The 22,113-nt window shown below is 35.8% G+C and overlaps 1 protein-coding gene across 1 annotated transcript; it reads right to left on the bottom strand.

Moving 5' to 3' along the window:
* Nucleotides 1-360: 360 nt before the first annotated feature.
* LOC120515819 (killer cell lectin-like receptor subfamily G member 1) lies at nucleotides 361-15,887 on the bottom strand. Its single transcript, XM_039737144.1, has 4 exons — nucleotides 15,545-15,887; nucleotides 12,093-12,247; nucleotides 9,499-9,602; nucleotides 361-1,123 (listed from the first exon to the last, which is right to left on the bottom strand). Exons 1-4 carry the CDS (start codon nucleotides 15,609-15,611, stop codon nucleotides 1,006-1,008), a joined length of 444 nt encoding a protein of 147 aa, XP_039593078.1. The 5' UTR covers nucleotides 15,612-15,887; the 3' UTR covers nucleotides 361-1,005.
* Nucleotides 15,888-22,113: the final 6,226 nt, after the last annotated feature.

The raw sequence follows: 22,113 nt of genomic DNA, 5'->3' as shown, positions 1-22,113 counted from the left end.
CAGCCCCTAAAACTCCATTCTGCATGTTCTTTAAAGTCACCCAGGTGGTTTTTTACAAGTGTTTCTAGATAATATTATAGGAAAAGGAACATAGGGATATAGTGAATGGCACTATATGATAGATAGATAGATAGATAGATAGATAGATAGATAGATAGATAGATAGATAGATAGATAGATAGATAGATCTTTATGTGTCTCCTAATTAAGAAAATTAGGTTTTACACAGAAGCTCTTTGAATAAATACATATATATATATATATATATATATATATATATATATATATATATATATATATATATATATACTGTATATATTGAAAAGTATGAATTACAGTCTGATTATTTGGATGATTACCTACCAGGTAATGCTTGTAATGCTTGTAGTTGGTCGGCCAGTCGGCAGACAGAAGAAGATTATAGATATGTAATACAGTATCTGTCAAATAATACAAAGGGTAAACAACATGTGTGTGAAGATTCCCTGGAGGAAACAGCTCTCCAACTGAAAAAGATATTGGGTACCAGTCTTAGTTCATTCAATTAACAAAAATACCCTAGAATAGTTAAATTAAAATCTATTCAAAAATTAAATCACTTCATGTGAACTTCACGTGTTAGCTCTGTGACTCTCAGGGCCCTGCCATGGCACAAAATGCAAGTGCATAAAATGGTTAATGGGTATTAAAGTAACATCACAATGTTGTTTTCCTTCATAAGCACTGCTTTGAATTCCCTAACCCCATATATCACCTCCATGGATTGATTACTTAGTATTAACTCCTACTGTATATCCAAGTGGGGTGGATGTAGAACTGTGCTGACAAGAACAGGCTGCCTGACAGTCAACGAGCCCGAAGTTCACACAGATTTGAAGAATTCACTCTGTATTTACTTGTGTTTACATAAAAGTGGGTCCAGTAGCTTTATTTTTACTGTAAGCCAAGAACACATTTATTTAATCACCAGTTAAAACAAAAGTATGAAAATAGAATATTTTGAAGTTAAACCTGTTTCTTACAAATCCAATTAAGTAAGATCATGCATGACATTTTCTTTGCTTTTAGCTTGGAAAGATAGACACAGGTTCTGCTAGGAGTTTCCACCAACTTGAATGAGAACCTACAAAAAAAACAAAAAAAAAAACCTTAAAGTAAAAATTTTAATGTACTGCTCAGTATCATAAACTTTGGGGGGTGGCTACAACATAAATAATAATCCAATAATAACCGCAACAACAATAACAACAATTTTCAAACTGGTGTAGCATAAGAGATATGAACGTCACAGAATAAAATGAAATAATTCACACAGCAAAAGGACTGCAGCTTAGGCTTTAAATGCATTGCTGATTATGTATACACTTTATATCTTCATTTTATTTGTATAAGGTGTGACCACAGACTGTGAAAGTAAGTAAGAGCTCACTGGTGCAGTAACGTATGAACGTATGAACGTATGAACGTATGAAAACAACACAAATTTAAATTTCGTGTTCATATAGTCCCAAAGAATAGACAGAAGATAAATGAACTTTAGAAAAAAATGTAATGAAATTGTATGTACAGTATAACACCACTAACTTACTAAATATTCCTGAAAACTGTGGTTGGTGATTGGCTATGATAAAAAATAACAAGTTAAAAAATGTACACATGGCATGATGTAACATTTCTGAAAGTATACCCAGCAGAGTGTTACCCAGTAATTATCAAAAGAAAAACAAGTTCTCCTTCTAAATATTAAAAAGGCCAGTAATTCATTAAAATGAGATAAATAACTACAAACTTGAGAAGAAACTGAATTATTGTGCAATGGGAACATCAAATATGTTAAAGATTTTAATTCCAATCGAAAGGTACACAGAAGCAAAACTGGCTTTTCTGGGATCGGTAAACCATAATGCCAGCTCAGTCTGCTTTATATTGTACCACTAAGTAACTCTTTCAGCACATGCAAACAGTAGTCTTGCCCTGTCCTTGCTATTTGCAGCACAATCAACCTCTTTGGGCACCATTAAAGCTGTATACCATAGCACGGTTCTTGTTGCATGCCCAGTGGCTCCGATCAACTGCATTTCTTGTCTAAACCCACAACTTAGGGGAGCTGCACCTTTCACGTGTTACTAATTAGTTCAAACGTCATTTAGCTGCAGGTTGATAACGTCGCTCTTTTGCAGTAATAATCTGTAGTTAATATTAATTTAATCAACTCAGTCTTATATATGCTTACACAATTGTTTTCCTCTTCCAATCATTTCCAGAAAAGTGACCATTTGTATACTTTTATGGTTAACTTACCTAAACCAGCAGAAGAAGGGTGCTGCTGTATAAGCTGCCCTTTCCCTGGCATTACAAATTGGGATCCAAGCATCTGGCAGATAAGTAAAAGAGGAAAATATACAAAATATACAAGCTGGTGTAACCCCTATCAGGGTAAAATTGAAACAGGAAACTAACCTGTAATTGAGTTTAAAAGATAGACGTGTTTGCATATTCTCAGATGCTTTTAAATGACAGACTTTGCGATTTGAAAACTTTTTTGAGATATCTCAATGAAATGAGCTGTCTTGACAAATGTATTTGAAGAATAAGTGTGACAGATTTCAGCAAAATCACTCCATGGGGGGCAGAGTTGTTTCATTCGCACTTACAGACAGTCAGACATGGCTATCACAGTAGGTGCTTCTTGAATTTGTATGCGACTAAACCTAAAAATTGGATTAAGAGGGTTTGAAAAAGGAAGGATGGATGAAAAGAGTAATAAAATGACATTCTCATGTAAACTGCTGCATGTGCTACAGTGTAGAGAACACAATGGATTTGACTACCAGCTTTGTAGGGCTATGATCTGTCAACCAAGTCAACACAGAAATAGAAATGTTTAATCTAGAACAGCATACTAAATGTCTTAATTCCAATTTTGGTAGGGATTTTAGCTTTTTTAATTTAATTTTTTAGGCTTATAATCACCATATACAATTTCTTGTATTAGGAATTTGTCATTTATCACATACCCTAACTTATTCTGTAGAGAGTTAATTGGGGGCAGGATCAGCTATTTGTGCAGCACCCCTGGAGCAATTGCAGGTTAAGGGCCTTGCTCAAGGGCCCAACAGAGTAGTATTCCTTCTGTCACTGCCGAGATTCGGACTGGCAACCTTCAAATTACCAGCCCAGATCCTTTAGCCACAGTGCCAGCTTTCTGCATTGATAAATTGGCTGGCATAAACAGATTCAAAAAATGAATGAGTAAATAAATCTATTCAGGCATTTTGCAATACACTAACTACAATTATAGGATAAAAAGAAGCAACAGGCTACAAGATAAGAACTAAGCCTGATTGGGTGCCAGACCATCATGTAATACACCCGCTCATGCCAGCAAGTCTTCATATGAGATCAGTTTAGAGTCACCAACTCATGAAATATGCATGTCTTTGGTGTGGTAGCAGAAAAGCCAGAATACCCAGAAAGAAACACATGAGGAAACAGGGGGAAAATGCAAGCGACACACAGTGACTGAATGAGCGAATAAAAATAAAAAAGGTCAACCCTTTCATTTAGAATTGTCCAAAAAAGATCTCTTAATCAATATCTCAGAAAAGGAGTGGAAGGTAGCAATACAGAGAATTCACTGGAGCTCCATATGCGCAAAGCATACAATTATTCAAGTCAAAATTATATATCGAGCACATCTGTCTCGACTAAAACTCTCCAAAATGTTTCCAGGGCAAAATCCAACCTGCGAACGCTGCAATCAAATCTCAGCCTCACAGGTCACATGTTTTGGGCCTGCACCAAATTAACATCATTCTGGACCAACATTTTGAATTACCTTTCAGACAGCCTTGGTGTCCCAATCCCTCCCTGTGTGTGGTGGGCTCACTGAGGGGGCTTAAAGTGAAGCAGGACAAAGAAACTGTGATTGCATTCACTACACTTTTGGCACGCAAACTTATTTTGGTAAACTGGAAGAATCCTAACTCTCCTCTTTTAAGTCAGTGGGAAACTGATGTGTTATACTATCTGAAATTGGAAAAAATCAAAAGCTCAGTTAGAAGATCTGTACAGATTTTTTTCAAAACATGGCAGGATCTAATCGGTAATATTTTAGAATAAGCTCTTAAAGCACAGAGGAAGCAATTATTTCTGTATTTCTTTCTCTTCTCCATTCATCTCTATTGGCTTATCAAACTTATTAATTTAGGTATGTTTACAAGCCTTAAGTTTTAATCTGTTTGCCTTGCTCTCTCTCTCGGGCATGAGAGTCGACTTGTTCCCAATCCTACTTTTTGAAAAAAATTAATTGATTTGTATGGAATGATTGCAATAAAATAAATAAAATTAAAAAAATAAAATAAAATAAAATCTCAATCTCAAATTAGAAAAAATAAATTCTCTCTTAGAGGATATATCAAAAACATTTTATATGACATGACAAGAATTCAATACTAAGCATGCTAGGCCTGTGATTGACTCTTGAATGTTTTTTAATTGTTGCATTATTTTTAAAAAGATCTTATCTTCTTATCTTTCTTGTATTACTTTTTATCCTTTGTATTTCTGTTTTTCCTTTGTTTTGTCTGTATTCATTTCAAGGCAAATGTTGCATCTGTTATGTTATTACCAGTAACCAGTTTCTTTGAAACTTTGTATGTTTATTCTTCAAGGAGAGTTGGCTGGAAACATCAGTGTTCCTTGTAATATCTTAAACCAGTAATGTTGCACTGCACGATACCGTGCAGTGAATACACTTGACTTGAGCATTCCTAGTTTTCCTACCCTTTCTCTGAATGTTTAGTATTTGTTTGTTCAGAGGTTGATGTGCTTGCTGCTTCCTGAGCAGCTCTTCTTTTCTCCAACCTAGCGACCTGCTTCTTCTCTTCTTTCGTCAGCATCTTTTCGCATTAAAACTGATTAAGTCAGTGTTTGTGTTGCAATTACTTTAAGCTTTCACTTAAGCTGGCCATTAAGTCTTCAATCTGCCTCAAGAATGATTTAAGCTATGAAGAGGTAGAGGAAGTGATGGCGAAGATGATGAGAATTGCGACCATATGCATGTGCTGCACGGCTGCTCTGCTGGCTGCTGCTGAAAGTTGATTGTACAATAAATTAAAAAAAAAATAAAAAGAGGAATAACCTTGGAGGTCAATCATCACCCCGAAAGTGGATAGTAGACATCACGTAGTATATATGTACCAAATTTCAGGTCAGTAGGTCAAACAGTTTGCGAGCTACAGACAGCCAAGGTAGCGTATTATATATAAAGATTATATGTTTGATTGAGTAGAATGCCATTTTAGTTGTTCTAGTTTTTAGAAATAAAATATTTAAAAAAAATTCCAATCCTAAGAAGCGATGGACAGTTACATTAACATGTAAGGTGGGAACATTAATGAAAGCAACTATTAAAGACAAGGCTGAGCAATACATATCAAGAATTGGTGTATTAGCAAACAGTTAACATGAATATAGAAGGGAAAATTATGGTTAATAAACATAATGTAATTTTATAAGGATGCAACAAAGCATTTGATCAGAGAAGTGCATATGATATCATTTATATTGATTGTCAAATGTTTGTGGCATGATACTTTAGCATGAGTGTTTTTTGATTATAGTAAAAAAGTGGCATTTTAAGGCACGCTAAAGCAATGCATGCAAAATTGGTGTAAACACTAAAAATAAAAAAGGGCTATAGTGTTAGGAAAGACTTTAAATGGAATCGATTAATTTAAATATACCTGATCATAATAAAAACGCAGCAAACAGACTGAAACAAGTTTGTAGATAACATTACACTAAATGGAATTGCAGCAGCCAGGAGTCAGCAGAATGAACCTGTACAGAATTAAGACCTGCGGAGGTATGCGGCAAAGGCAGTTTAATGTAAAGAATTACAAAGTAAAAATTTTGCACATGCAAGTATAACAGAGGAGGTTAAAAACATGAAAGTACACTGAACGAGAAGGACTTAACAGTCGCAGTGGAGTTGTCATTGTCCACAAAGACACAGGCTAGACGCTATAAAGAAGACTAATGGTTGTTGGGTAAGACAGCATAATGCGTTAAGAACAACTTAATCTTATTGTATATCTTAAGATATATAATAAAATTAAATATTGCCTGAATTATATATATTAAACTGTCTCCATATATAAAATTGATGAAGCAGAGATAAGGAAAAGTACAGAGAAAAGACTTATTCAAAAAGTGAAAGGTTTGGGTTATAAAGATAAGATAGAACATTCTCAATTTTTACACTCTGAGTAATTTGAGATTATGAAGCATCATGATAGAAATTATTCAAATTATGCCATAGAGGAACACAATTAAACAGTGTAGTAGATAGCATTACTTTAGGAACCTACAATTGTCCACTTTTTCTTAAAGAGATGGGTGAACAGACATAGATGAACAATATTGAGCTGAATGGCCTCTTCTTATTAGATCACTTTGCAGGGATCGTTTTTCACTTTGACATTAAAAACTCTTTTTTCTGTTGATCTGTGTCAACAAAGCCAAAATAAATGCACCGTGATTCGATGTTGCAGAAGAACAAAAATGAGAAAACTTCCAAGGAGGAGAGTACTTTTTATAGACACCGTAATTTCCTACAACTGAACAAGGGCCACTGGTTTGACTTATAACACTGTCAGAGTGCTCATAAATTGTAGAGTACATCCACAATTTTCTGGATTTCACTTTTATATCAATAAGTTTTTTCACATACAGCTACTGAACAAGGTTATTATAGTTTTGCCTTTTTATATTAGTTTTAAATTTCTATATTTTTTTCTGATCTTACTTGGAAATTCAGTTTAGTTTGAGTTTTCCCTTTTCGTGTATTTTTAGTATTAATTTAGTTTTTATTTCATAAAGACATTTCTATTTTATTTTTATATCTATTAGTTTCAGTTTTAGTTTTAGTAATTATGGTATGGTTAAAGAGCTACTATGAAGTTTAGTTTTGTGTCACAATCAGATAGAACTGTAGACTTAGTGGATTTGGATATGAGTTTAAGAGCTTATTACATACACTACATCGTTTACTATCTGGTTTTGTTTTTGTCTGATAAAAAAGCATAATCAAAACCAGATACCGAATATGAACAATTTTAATCAATTTTAAATTTAAAAAATGTTTTCTATATCATTTGTGCAAACAAAAATGCACTGACTGTTGACACTTTTTATCTTTTCCTGGGCCAATTTGTAATAACATTTAGGTGAATTTTAAGGTTTAAGGGTTTTTTTTTACTGTAAATGTCTATAGCACACAATATATCTCACTCCAAGACAATGTTCTTATAATGAATGCCTTCAATATTGCAATCAAAAATCTCCCATACTGGGCTTTTTATTTTCTACCAGCCATATTAATCTCTGATTTCATCTCAGGCACATACAATTAATAGACATAATTTTGCCACCTGCAGCCCTGAAAAGAGATCAAAAATCAGAAATAATATTCTATTGTGTTCTGACGGGTGTGATCATGAAAATCATGGGGGCTTAGGAAGAAAAGGGCTCTTAGGCTTGAACTGGTGTGCAGACCCCACCTAGCTGTATTGAAGGAAACTAAAAAACAAGAGTAAGAGCAGGTAATAAGAGTGAGGACAGCCACAAAACGACAGAGAAAGCATCTGAGATTAGGAACAATAGATAGATAGATAGATAGATAGATAGATAGATAGATAGATAGATAGATAGATAGATAGATAGATAGATAGATAGATAGATAGATAGATAGATAGATAGATAGATAGATAGATAGATTATATAAACCTGTTTATCCAGAGCAGGATCACAGGAAACCTGGAGGCAGCAAAAATCCCTGGTATGCAATGTGTAAGATATGGCTGATGTTAAGAACAAAAAGAATATGATATTTTAACTATTTACTTTGTGAGAGAAAAAACGAGAGAAATTGAAAAAAAGGGGGATAAATTAATACATTTAAAATAAATACAAAAACACATTAGTGTGTTTAGTTTTTCGCCAGTTGGCAGACTCTCTTCACCTACTTACCTGTAGTTCAGTAGAGACATTGCCAGCTCAGGAATTTTACAAGGTTTGTATCGCTTTGTTGTTAAACAATGTTTTTAAAGCAAAAGTGATTAGTCAGTAACAATATGCTGATCTTGTATGATGACCTAGTCAGTCTCTCGATTGGTGTTGTTTTATTTTGAAAAAAGATTTCTCCTGTGCGAAGTGGAAGGTGAATTATTGTCAACAAAATGCAGGCACCTGAGAAATAAACTGAAACGTTACTCACTCATGGTTTTTCTGTCTATACAGTAAAGGCTATGTTGACCAGCACATTCCGATTTCAGATGTTTGAATTACATTTTTATATACAAAAAGCGCAAAGAAAGACGGCACGTAAATCGCTTTCTATTTCACATGCTTTACGCGCCCGTGTTCAGCTTGCTCTGTCACTGTAAAGGCTGTGTGAACATCGCCCTTCGTCACCAGCCGCCGTTCACTGGATGAATACATGTGGCTAATGGTACTTATGTTTTAGAGTTAAAAGTTACAAGGGTTAAAGACTAATGGCAAAAATATTCATTCAAAAATGAAAACTAAAACTATTTTTAGCATATTATTATTTTATTTCAATTAGTCTTTCCAGCTACTTTAATAGTTTCATTTACTTTTAGTTTTTCATTTTGGCTTTGTTAATTATTTTATTTCAGTTTACAAAAATGTTTTTTTAATAATAGTTTCAGTTTTGATTTTAGTTTTTGTTAACTGTAGTAACCTTGCTACTGAAACATTTTTTACGTTTTTTTTTTCTTTCTTATGGAGAAATGGATATCTGAATAAAATGAGTCAAAAGCCTTTTGACACTCACGTTATTTTTCCTATTTACTATCACAGAGTTTCAGGTATCTCAAATCATTTCATCATTCTGGTTTGCATAACATTTTCTAGAATCAGTTTCAAATTCTCCATATTTTTCTTATGAGAAGATATATAGAATTTCTGCCATGACTGATTCTACAATGGCATATTTATCTAAATAAATAATCTAATATTCTAGCATTTCACTATTTCTAATGATCTGTCTTGATATTATTTTCAATGTTTTTATGGAAAATCAAGATGCCAAAAATCAACAACATACAGTAAATAAGAGTGAAATCAGGTACAAATGTGGGCAAGACTGCTTTGTATACAGCTTGCAAAGTGGGTACAAGCTGAACACATTGAAACAGAGCTGTGTGTTTATGTTGTTCTTGTTAAGGATGGTCAGCCTGTTAAAGTGTCAGAAGGCTGGTGCATCAGTCCTCACCACAGATCACAAGTCACTTGTGCTACAGTTGTAATAAAAAAAAAAACATACAGTATGTAACAAACTGAACCATAGCTGTGTCCTTTTAAAGCACCTTAGAATGGTATGCACTGTTGAAAAGTGCTACATAAACTAATGTCATATTTCAATCTGCGTTTGATATTTCCTCTCTAGCAGTAGACACAAAGACCACTCACAGAACATCATTAGTGCTGTTGTTCAGCCATGTCCAATTCATGTTTCTGTTCCAAGTGACTCCTATCCACACCACTTGTTCTTCAATCTCACTTTGTAGGAAATGCTGAAGGCAAGAAATGCAAAATATGAGTGAGATGCTTTATCTAATAAAACAGTTACAGCTATCCACTATATGACCGTGTGTCTTTGAGTTATATGAAGACAATGTTACTTTTTAACAGGATTGTTCAATAAGTGTGAGGTTGGTAGAATATTCTTACAATTTGTTTGTGAGTTTAACAGAATGCTAAAGTTCCTTCATTCTGAGTACAAGAAAGCACATAAGTTAAACAAGTGAATGCATCAGGTGTTTTGTGTGACAGAGAGAGAGAGAACTTATTCAATGCCTTCAGTCTTATTCCTTCACTTTGGTTAGATAGATAGATCTTTATTTGTCCTCAGGGGGTAATCTGGATTTTTATAGAAGCTCTTTAAATTAATAAAAACATAAATGGGTACATACATACATACATACATACATACATACATACATACATACATACATACATACATAAACACACACTCTATGGTCAGATTACAGAGCACAATGGCCAAAAAGCAAGAAAATGTAAAAGAAAGAAAACTTCTGACTTAGCAGTCTCAGTCACAGTGAGGCCTAATGCAAGCATATTGCTGTTGGTATAAACGAGCCCCAGTTGTGTTTGCTGTGGTAAGAATAAACAACAAAGAAATACATCGTATTGTTTAATACTAACACATTTTGTCACCACGCTGTCTTATGGACAAATAAACCATTTGGACTGTGTGACTTTCAAAATAAATTTAAAACATGAAAAGGACACCATCATACTCTGTGAGGACTATGCACTCGAGAATTAAGGAAGCAGAATCTGAGAGTACCTCTGTTACGAAACTCAGCCAAAGTCACAGAGTCCTTCGCTCAAATGTGGATGCAACATGTGTACTCTAGTTCTGTTATCCTGAATGCCTTTTATGAAGGCAACCATTTTGTTGACTTTGGAGTAAAACTGTGACCCATCTGATGGATCACAGATATATTTGTCTTTCTTTCTCTCTTGAGCTTCTGTAAAGTTCTAATTTCTCCTTGGGGACAAATAAAACACATCTATCTATTTCCATTGTTAGCCTTTCTGCAGCATATTTACACATTATATCACTTACGCGGCATATGCTTTTGAAATCAATTTAGGTTTAAACTCTGTTTGCAGTTTATGTGGAGAACAGAATACAGCAAGGTGAGAAACAGGTAATTAGGCAAATAACACTTTAAAAAACTCAGTGCATTCATAGATTTAGGTGTGCTGAATCCACTAATGAAACTCAAATTTCTCTACCACAAGCCATTTCCGCAAGATATTGAATTAAATAACAAACACCAATTTGAGGTGCCTTTGTTTTATGGCATAAGTATTTTTCACACTCAGATTATTATTTGAGTTATATTTTGGCCTAGAAAATAACAGTCTTCCTTATTTGTGAAGTGGAAAGAACCCAAAATCAAGCATGTGCTACATATCTTTTGCTCTCAATCAGTATTTCCTTCTCTCAATTTTGTTCTACCCAAATAGCAAGAAATTTATATTTGGAAGGTGAGAAAGATACTTTTTATTGTCCATAAGAGAGAAAGTTTTTGTTTAAATATTTTTATGAAAATATGGGAGCCTTTCAAATCCAAGATGTACAACCTTGAAAAAAGAGTTTGGAAGACATTTGAAAACATGTTTGACACAATTTTCTTTGAAAATTCTAGGAAACTAGCTCTCTTGCCTACACTTGGGTGCAACATGTCCTTAATTTTTAAAATACTGTATATTACACTTTTTTCTCCAAATTAATGTTTTGGTTTTTTTTTATTTTAAAACTTCATCTTTGAAAAACTGGATACGACAGAGCAATTCTGTTGCCAGATTTGGACACAGCACCCTCAAATCTATAAAGAACATCTACAATTTTTGGAGGACACTAAAAACCTTTTCTTTTTTTTGCACACCCAGTGTGACCCACGTTTTTAAACTCAAAAGTGTAAGAATTTCTAAAGTGCCATCTACTGCCATACACTGGCATTACAAACAGCCTTAAGGTCAAATATTGTTGCGCCTCAAAGAGGTAAAAACGCAGTACCAAATCTGATAGATCACCTTATTCCAGAAAATATTAATTCCTTAAAGTATTTGCTAAATTTGAAAACAAAAGCATCAGCGGTCACAATGGTGTTGCTTTTTAAAACTGAGGAAAATCTTGACAAATAAAGAAAACAGACAAATGCATGAGGACTGAAACTGTGTCTGCAGTTCTTGGTTTCTGTTTTGTTTGTGTGAATACCAGATAGATAGAAAGTAAGACAAATGTAAAGGCACAATCTTTTGTAAATCTCATAAATGGACAGACAGAAAGCTTCTCAAAAGTAAAGCTGGACCTGTATCTTCAAACAGGAGCTCCAATTTAAAGTTAGTGACAACATAATTAGAAATAAAAGTTATGACTCTGGTCGACCACATCAGATTCCCAAACCCAACACGCACACATACATCACACACTGTGACAGACACAAGTGACACTAATTTTTCCTTACCAGCTCTTTCATGTCATTAATCACAACAAGCTGAGATCCCAGGGATGCGCAGAATTCCAAGCTGGACAACCAGGTTTTACCCGTGAAGTTCTGAAAGTAGTAGCAGCTGCTCTTGTATCTCACCCATCCTCTGGCACAATCATAGCCTGGTTTATCTGAAAATTAAATCAGTAAATGATACAAAAACAGAATGTCAGTCATATGTGAAGCAAATCGAATTCTGAGTTTAAAAAGGCACAAGAATATGAAATGAATTACCCTTTATATTTGTTACATTAAACATATGTTTCACATTTCTATGTTTTTTTTTTTTTTTGACAAACAGGTTTACAGTTTCAATTTATTTCTATTTCAACGACATACTTGGCTATTCACGAAAAGTGATACCATTGGCAACGTACTCTGTAAATGTGACCAACATGAAAAGTAGAATACAAACAAGAAATGCAATGTTACTTACTCTACTTTAGTCATCGTTACAGAATGATCTGGGAAAGTGTTACGACAGGACCAGACTTTTGACTTTTTATGTAAATTATTTAAGTATCCCTGAATACAATTTCACCATTTTTAAAATGATGTTTGTGTGTTTGTCAGTGTGTCAGAATGTGATGGGAGCCTCTTGATTTTGAGGCAAATCGTCCTGTAGATTTTATCCACCAAAGATGGCCGCTGTAAATATTCAGGCATATACTGTATATACAATGGGGAAGTATTGTGACTCTGCCAAATTGATGAGTGCTCAACAGATTTACAACTCAACTCTGAACTCTGTTCAGCCAGTCTGTGAATGTTACGTTGCAGTATACAGTATGTTATGATCTGTAGCTGCATTGGGAAGTTTTTATGATAATAAAGTGAACCTGAAGGCTGAAAGTCCTTCTCCCTCACTTTCTTCCGAGAAAGTCACTTAATCGGCCACTGATCCAAATGTAGAAAATACACAGAAATTGTTGTGCTGTGTTAAATAACAGTATGTATGCTGCATAACAGAAGATGAATGCTGCAAAATATCTGAGATTATCTCTTAAATGCTAAAAAGTGTGCTATTAGTAATTAAACTAAAATCATGTGGAAGGTGCATACAGCAATAGAAATAAAATTCTGAAATTCTGAAAAGCCCAAATCATTTTCATCTGTATTACATAAATTTGTATTTAATTATGTATTTATGGTCTTATTTTATTTATTACTCTTTGTTTCTCATTTTATTTTTATTTTTTTTCTTTGTATTTTTCATGACTTTCTTGGGTAATGCACTTTGAACTAGATATCTTGTTTGGAAGTGTACTTTACAAGTAAATGTTATTTTGTTGTTGTCCTTTTTTTTTTAATGACATCTCTTCATTTCTTGGTTCGTGTCTACAACTAAATTACAATAAATGTAAAAATAATTTGTTTAAATAGTGAACTTGTCACCTGTTTTTGAATGCTGCAAATCCAAATTGCATGAACAATTCCTGCAGTTGTTTAATTCTTCATTTCCTAGTTAAATTCCCTAAATTTCCTAGTCATTTTCTTTTACTTCATATTCATTCATTTACTTAATCATATCTGACAGAGACAGACATTTCTCAGTAATGATGGAGAGTCAGTTTTGCCAACAGAGGAAATTTGGCCCCTTTGTAACATTTACTGTAAGCATTTACACAATCTGCTCATAATATCGGCCCACTTGGCGACATGTCAATGAGTGTGCCTTGTCATGGCTGGTGTCCCACCCAGGGTTGGTTCTGCTGGTCTTGTGTTTAATGCTGTCAGCTGATATGTCTGATTGGGTTCTATAAATATTGGATGGATAAATGATCCATCCATCCACTCATTATCCAACCTGCTATGTCCTAACTACAGGTTCACGGGGGTCTGCTGGAGCTAATCCCAGCCAACACAGGGTGCAAGGCAGGAAACAAACCCCGGGCAGGTCGTCAGCCCACCGCAGTGGATAAATGATATTTCACATTTTAGTATCTTAAATTTATAACACTAATTTTTAAAAAGCAGCAATGTTTGAGCAATGCTTTATTTAAGGAACAATAAATGATAATCTTGTTGAAGACGTCTTCATTTAACTTTGCATTTCAAACCAGAAATGACTTGCTCATCATCTAACCCCGATGTTTAACACTGCTGACATGTCACTAAGACTTTGTGAATTATAACTAAGGCACTGAACACAAAAGCACGAGGCTGCCAGACTTGGATTCATTATGTAACCCTCAGACAGAGAGACCTGACCTGCTACCAACTGCAGAAATCCAGTATGTGATCCTGTGCCACATTTCAGGGTGATGTTCTCCACAGAAATGTGTAAAGAATAAAGACGACTTGTCAGAGAAGGTGAATATTCAATAACCCCTGACTCACTACCTGACCCTTTGCGACATCTTAACATGTATATGTTTGGAAAAAATAAAGCCACATCTGTAAATCGGCTTAAAATGAGATTTTCTAGCTGTTAGAATGCAATGAGCAGTTTTTTAATTTAAGTCCACAACTACTGACAGTTTAATGAGAGACGTAGCCTGACAGCAGTCACGTACAAGAGATTTAGAAGGACTAATAATTGAAAAGATTTTAAGGTAAATGAACCTTACAACAGAAAGCCCATCCTTCCTTCCATTTTTAAATCCACTTTATCCAATTCAGGATCATGGGAGGTTGGAACCCAATCTAGCAGTGTTGATATAAGGTAGTAACCTACTCTGTATGAAGCATTAGAGTACACTTACACAGAAACTGAGCCTCACTCATGCTGGGTGAATGAAGCCAGCGATCATCTTAACCCTGACATCTTTGAATGTAGACGGATGACACGTGCGGGCAAAGGGAGAACTTGCAAACTCTACACAGAGAGCAGCTTAGTTGTTTGGGGATTGAAGCTTTGCAGCAGAAGTGCCAAATTACTGTGCCACTGTGCCCCCAATTAAAAGATACTCTATGAGTAAAGCTTAACAGATTGCAAGAGCATGTTTACCATGTTGAAAAATTATGTTTTAAGTTAAATTGCGAAATGAAACAAAATTGTGTTAAAAGCGAGTCATTTAGTGCCAATAACAACCAAGTGGATGGTAAATCAAATGCCTAAAATACAATCATTTGTAACATGCTGTATTCGTTATTATTATTATTATTTATGCAGTCAGCAACAGTAATCGCTTGTAACTCAGATTTGCCCCCAGCTGATCTCACTTCCTGTCCTTTTTCTAACCATATATTGGAATTCCCATTGATTCAGTTAGTGGATGAGGTGTCTTTTGACTTTCCACAAAACCACTTAAAGTTGCTCTTTACTTCTGTCGGCATCTACAATGAGTCACTTACCTTTCTGAAAAGAACAGAGAACAACTCCTACCATCACTACCAGACACAGGATCAATCCCAACACAACAGGGAGACGAGCAGCACGACCAGAAGCTGTGCCTGAAAAATACAACATAAAATGCATGTCTTACCGTATATGAAGCACTGGAAAAATGTGAAAGAAGAATTCAGTTTCATATTCCATAACATTAAGTGCATTGGAGTCCCAGCATTTAGGAAAGGCAAAGAACTGTAGGAGCACTGGGCATGTCATCCTGCCACTTCTTTGACCATTGCATTTCCGACTCAATTTTGGCAAAACCTGCAATTCGACCGCAGTGGCAGCAACTACCGTCAGGTGTGAGATTTTAGCAGTGAGAGCAAAGCTTGCACCATTCACATACTGTATGCCGCTTTGATATTGCGTGTGATAACTTGCAAATTGCAACAGTGGGAAAATAAAAAAGCAGACTCTCTACAAAATGAAAACTACAGATTACTGATAAAACCTTAAGAAAGTCATGTGGGAGGATACCATCTGTTTATAATCACAGTTCAATGTACTGAGGTGCTAAACCAAACTTGAGGCTCGCAAACTGCTGCTATGCTTCAGGCAGACAATGAGGCCCTCTTGTGTCATCTTTCAAAATAACACATTATTTGCTCAGAATCAGAAGTTTATCAGTCACACTACTGCTTATTTCACACCCCTTAAGCCACTAGTAGACATAAAGTACACACAATACACAGGTGGCAACTGATTCCAAAGAATGACCAAGGGCAGGGGTTGTGGATCCAAAGTAGCAGAGATGTTATTTTGAAATTATTTTGCTGGCTACTGATTGACTGTCATGAACTGTGCACATGAAAATTATATATATATATTTTTTTTATATGTTGCATGCCCTATGTAGTTTATAGTGATGGATGAGAAAAAAAAGTGTAATCTTATGTTGTGTTACAGAATTGAGATAATAAAGTTTCTAACAGAATAGAAATCTATGGTGACCAACATTGGAGAACATCAAGCAGTACCACAATGTCCATGAAAAATCTCACGTTATTTGTTTCACATAATTCACGTCAGTCATCCCAAAGACATGTTTTTTTTTTTTGTATAAAATTGTGCTTTGTGTTAGGGTATGTGTGTGTGTGTGTGTGCTCTGCGGTGGGCTGGCGCCCTGCCCGGGGTTTGTTCCTGCCTTGCGCCCTGTGCTGGCTGGGACAGGCTCCAGCAGACCTCCATGACCCTGTGTTAAGATATAGCGGGTTGGGCGATGACTGACTGACTGGTTAATCAAATTGTTGGGCTAAAACAGAACACATAAAGACACAACTGAAGATCCGCCTCGCCGCCTCACTCATTGGTCAGTAGTCCAACCCAGTTATAGCCTATTCTATTCATTGGCTAACACTGTATTTTATGTGATACAACTAAAAACATACACTTATAACATATAGTATACAACTAAAGATTAAAAATTAGAGATAAGTGAGTGAAAACATCAGGAAGAGAATATGTCTAGGGCTTGTGCATATCTGGCATGCTTCAGAAAGCAGAAGATCAATTCACCAGTGTTGTTTCACAGCCTGCTGTTACAAAGTAAATAATCTGAGGCACTCCAGTTGTGGATATGACTCTAAATGTATGGGAGTTGGGTCTAAAATTCAAATTCTTGTTCACATTTTCATTCACAATATTTTTGTAAAAAATCATGTGTTTGGGACATTAAGAGAATACAACTGGATGACCTAATATGGGGATGATGTAACACGAGTAACAGGAATTAATTTCATTCACATTCTTGATATTGTTTGCTGTTGCCAAGCATCAATCATTATATCCTTCTATTCTATCAGAAACTTTATTACTATTGAGTGACTGATGCCTTTATCTAAGGCAACTTACAACATATGAGATACAATTTATTACATTTCTTTTGTTTTTCTAAAGGGAGCAAAGCCCAGTGAAGTGACTTGCTTGTGGTCACATGGTGTCAGTGTTGGGATTTGAACCCACAATCTCAGAGTAAGTAGTTTAAAATCTTAACTACTGCACCACACTGCCTGATATGTCCATTCTGCAAGAAATAATAGTGTTGTGAAATGCTTGCTCAGTAATATAATGTAAGAAATTTACAAATAAAAGTTACCTTCCTTAGAGAAATTCAACAAAAATAGCAAAACATTGGGCCTGTTAAATAAACTGCATTAAGGTGTATGACAGAATTTTTCTACTATTCTTTAAATTAAACTTTATTGAACAATATGTTAAATTTAAGTAAATAAATAACATCTTGTTCAAGAGGGAGAGAGAAGAGTTCAAGAGAGAGTTGAAGAGAGTGGCGGCAAAGGCTAAAGAAAAGGTGTATGATGAGTTGTATGAGAAGTTGGACACTAAGGAGGGAGAAAAGGACCTGTACCTATTGGCTAGACAGATGGACCGAGCTGGGAAAGATGTGCAGCAGGTTAGGGTGATAAAGGATAAAGATGGAAACGTACTCACAAGCGAGGAGAGTGTGTTGAGCAGATGGAAAGAGTACTTTGAGAGGCTGATGAATGATATGAATGAGAGAGAGAAGAGGTTGGATAATGTGGAGATAGTGAATCAGGAAGTACAATGGATTAGCAAGGAGGAAGTAAGGACAGCTATGAAGAGGATGAAAATTGGAAAGGCCGTTGGTCCAAATGACATACCTGTGGAAACATGGGGGTGTCTAGGAGAGATGGCAGTGGTGTTTTTAACCAGATTGTTTAACGGAATCTTGGAAAGTGAGAGGATGCCTGAGGAGTGGAGAAGTGTACTTGTGCCGATATTTAAAAATAAGGGGAATGTGCAGGACTACAGTAACTACAGGGGGATACAATTGATGAGCCAGAGCATGACGTTATGAGAAAAAGTAGTGGAAGCTAGGTTAAGAAGTAGGGTGATGATTAGTGAGCAGCAGTATGGTTTCATGCCAAGAAAGAGCACCGCAGATGCAATGTTTGCTCTGAGGATGTTGATGGAGAAATTTAGAGAAGGCCAGAAGGAGTTGCATTGCGTCTTTGTGGACCTGGAGAAAGCATATGACAGGGTGCCTGAAGAGGAGCTGTGGTATTGTATGAGGAGGTCAGGAGTGGCAGAGAAGTACATAAGAGTTGTACAGGATATGTACAAGGAAAGTGTGACAGTGGTGAGGTCTGCGGTAGGAGTGATAGATTCATTCAAGTTGGAGGTGGGATTACATCAGGGATCAGCTCTGAGTTTTTTCTTATTTGCAATGGTATTGGACAGGTTGACAGACGAGATTAGACAGGAGTCCCCGTGGACTAGGATGTTTGCTAATGACATTGTAATCTGTAGCGAGAGTAGGGAGCAGGTCGAGGAGACCCTGGAGAGGTGGAAGTTTCCTCTAGAGAGGAGAAGAATGAAGGTTAGTAGGAACAAGATAGAATACAGGTGTGTAAATGAGAGGGAGGTCAGTGGAATGGTGAGGATGCAGGGAGAAGAGTTGGCGAAGGTGGATGAGTTTAAATACTTGGAATCAGCAGCACAGAGTGTGGAAGAGAGGTGAAAAAGAGAGTGCAGGCAGGATGGAATGGGTGGAGAAGAGTGTCAGGAGTAATTTGGGACAGATGGGTATCAGCAAGAGTGAAAGGGAAGGTTTACAGGATGGTAGTGAGATCAGCTATGTTATATGGGTTGGAGATGGTGGCACTGACCAAAAAGCAGAAGACCGAGCTGGAGGTAGCAGAGTTAAAGATGCTAAGATTTGCACTGGGTGTGAAGAGGATGGATAGGATTAGAAATGAGGACATTAGAGGGTCAGCTCAAGTTGGACGGTTGGGAGACAAAGTCAGAGAGACAAGATTGCGTTGGTTTGGACATGTGCAGAGGAGAGATGCTGGGTATATTGGGAGAAGGATGTTAAGGATAGAGCTGCCAGGGAAGAGGAAAAGAGGAAGGCCTAAGTGAAGGTTTATGGATGTGGTGAGAGAGGACATGCAGGTGATGGGTGTAACAGAACAAGATGCAGAGGACAGAAAGATATGGACAAAGATGATCTGTTGTGACAACCCCTAACAGGAGCAACCGAAAGAAGAAGAAGAAGAAGAAGGAGAAGAAGAAGAAGAAGAAGAAGAAGAAGAAGAAGAAGAAGAAGAAGAAGAAGAAGAAGAAGAAAGGACATATTGTTCATTCATACGTAGTAAATGTGCCTTACTCATAAATACAGAGTAAATCTTAACTACAGTTTTAACATATAAATATTGCAGTGCACTGGAAGCTACATTCTCCTTTATGTAATTCCTGACTGAGTCTTCCACATTTGGAAATGTTCTGTCACACACCCATCTGTCTACAGTCGTACAGAGGATATGAATAACCAAGATGATCGTCAAGATGTAGGAATCTGGTATCATGCTCTAGAAAACCAGTGCATATCATCCGTGGTCCCATTAAAATGGAGATTCCCAAAGGACACCAATCTTTATTTGTCTGTTTTGTGTTCATCTTACAATACTGTATATTCAGCTTTTCCGTGCCATTATTAAGTCACTAACTTATTTTTTGATAATTTCGCCCTCCCCCACCATAACCTTTTGTCTATGGGGGAGAAGTGAAAGCCTTAAATTTGTCAAAAATTTCAATCTCCTGTTTTCAATGGATCTTGATGAATATCGATGGATATCTCAATGATGGGTGTCTGTGTGTTTGTGTGTCACAGTTTCTTGAAGATGGTCTAGAGCTAAAATGGTTGGACTGAATAATACCAAACTCAAAACTTAAACCAGTTATGAGCTGACGATGTGCTGATTAGTTAATGAGCCAAGTTGTACAAGAGAAAGAGGCACTCTAGAGGAACCTTCAAATAAGTGTAATTAATTATGAATTCTTCTCATCAATTACTATCAGAATGATGTATTTTATGAACAGAAAGTATTAAATAATTACTGAAATGTTATACAATAGTTTGTGTAACTTGGTTCCTAGGGCTCACATCCAAATTTTTTGTCACCTACCATGGTTCTCATTTAAAGTTGTTACCATCTTTCTATTTCTTTTAACAAGAGCTTGTATGTTTTGTGGTCTTATTGATCAGTTGGATACACATCTGAGAGATGGGGCTGCTGTGCATTCTCATTAAATGTGTGATTTTTGATCACACTGTTTTAGGGTGCTAAGAATGACCATTGCAGACACACGTTAGGGGGTTTGATTCCTGCTTTCTTCTCTTTTCATCTCTGACTGGGTGATTTAGTCAGACCAATGGAAATAGAAGGGTTTGGATTTTGTTTTGTTGATATTTATTAATGGAGCTACATTCTTAGTACTTTCTTGTGTTTGACTGTGCGGTTAGACTCATTGCTGCACTACCAGTACAGAAAATAAAATTATATTGAACCGATAAACATGGTATACGTCAAAAAGGGCACACATAACCAGAGCCAAGAAGCACAAGACATAAATCATAATCAGAGGACATATAACCAGTTAATTAAAACAGATAACCTGAATACATTCCTAAATGGTAAGGTACTTGTGGCGCTGGATTTTAAAATGTCATGTTAGGGATATCATGATGTGCAACCTCTGATGTGCACATAATATTCCAGCAACGTCATGTCCTAGAAAGTAGTCTCTAACATGGTGGCGACCCTAAGAAAAACAAGACAACACTTTGGGAGCACATGAACCCTTTTTAACAATGTTAAATAAATAAATACATATAACCACTAGATTTCTTGGCCTTAGACATGCCGAAAATTACACTGTAATCATTTTTATAGAAATATTTCTAAGGAATAGTTGTAGAGAATGAAACTTATGATCCAGATCATGACAATTTGGGTCCAACTAACCATGCAAAGAGAACTAAACTTAATGAACAAAATTAACAGTTATAGACACGATTACATACAGTCCAGATTAAAAAAAAAATATTGCAGAAAAGTAAGCAAGACTTGTGTCTCCTTAATCTTTCTCATCCCTTTCTTTGCAGAGGATGCATACCTTACTATGTTTTTATTTCTACACTCTTAAAAATAAAGGTGTCAGATTGTTCTTCAGAGCAATGCCATAGGGGAGCCAGTTTTAGTTTCCAAAAGACTTATTTCAGTTAAGAATCCATAAAGACTCCTCATTTATTTAGATCCATAAAAGGCTCATTATAGTAAACAACCATGAATAGATAACAACAGATTTGTCAAATACCAATGGCTCCTGACTTTTGACAAAAAACTCTTGCCGCATGCAGTAACAGAGGCTACAACAACAACAACATTTATTTATATAGCGCATTTTCATACAAAAATGTAACTCAAAGTGCTTTACAAAATGAAGAATAGAAAAATAAAAAACACAGTAAAAAAATAAAATAAAATAAGTCAACATTAATTAACATAGAATAAGTAAGGTCCGATGGACAGAAAAAACAAACAAAAAAAAAACTCCAGACGGCTGAAGAAAAAAAATAAAATCTGCAGGAATTCCAGACCATGAGACCGCCCAGTCCCCTCTGGGCAATCTACCTAACATAAATGAAACAGTCCTGTTTGTAGTTAGGGTTCTCAAAGAAGGATTTGATGATGATGGTCACGTAGACTTCAATGGCTAAGTCCAGGTTTTCTTAATCTGTTGGTGTCCTGCTAGATAGCTTACTATATATTAAAGATTTCAGCTTTTGTCTACTTTTTAGGAAGTTTTTTAAAGCATAAAGAACCAACTTCATTTCCAAAG

Source organism: Polypterus senegalus, chromosome 15 (assembly GCF_016835505.1).
Source record: "Polypterus senegalus isolate Bchr_013 chromosome 15, ASM1683550v1, whole genome shotgun sequence".
Lineage (NCBI taxonomy): Eukaryota > Metazoa > Chordata > Cladistia > Polypteriformes > Polypteridae > Polypterus > Polypterus senegalus.
This window is presented reverse-complemented; position numbering and strand designations above follow the sequence as displayed.

What these genes read in the sequence shown, in the direction of transcription:
- LOC120515819 (XM_039737144.1), bottom strand. Translation starts at nt 15,611, where the DNA reads ATGCACTTAATGTTATGGAATATGAAACTGAATTCTTCTTTCACATTT. An exon ending in TTTCCAGTGCTTCATATACG is followed by an intron (nt 12,248 to 15,544) that starts GTAAGACATGCA and finishes TTTAATTTTCAG; the next exon opens with ATAAACCAGGCTATGATTGT. An exon ending in TTAATGACATGAAAGAGCTG is followed by an intron (nt 9,603 to 12,092) that starts GTAAGGAAAAAT and finishes TCTTGCCTTCAG; the next exon opens with CATTTCCTACAAAGTGAGAT.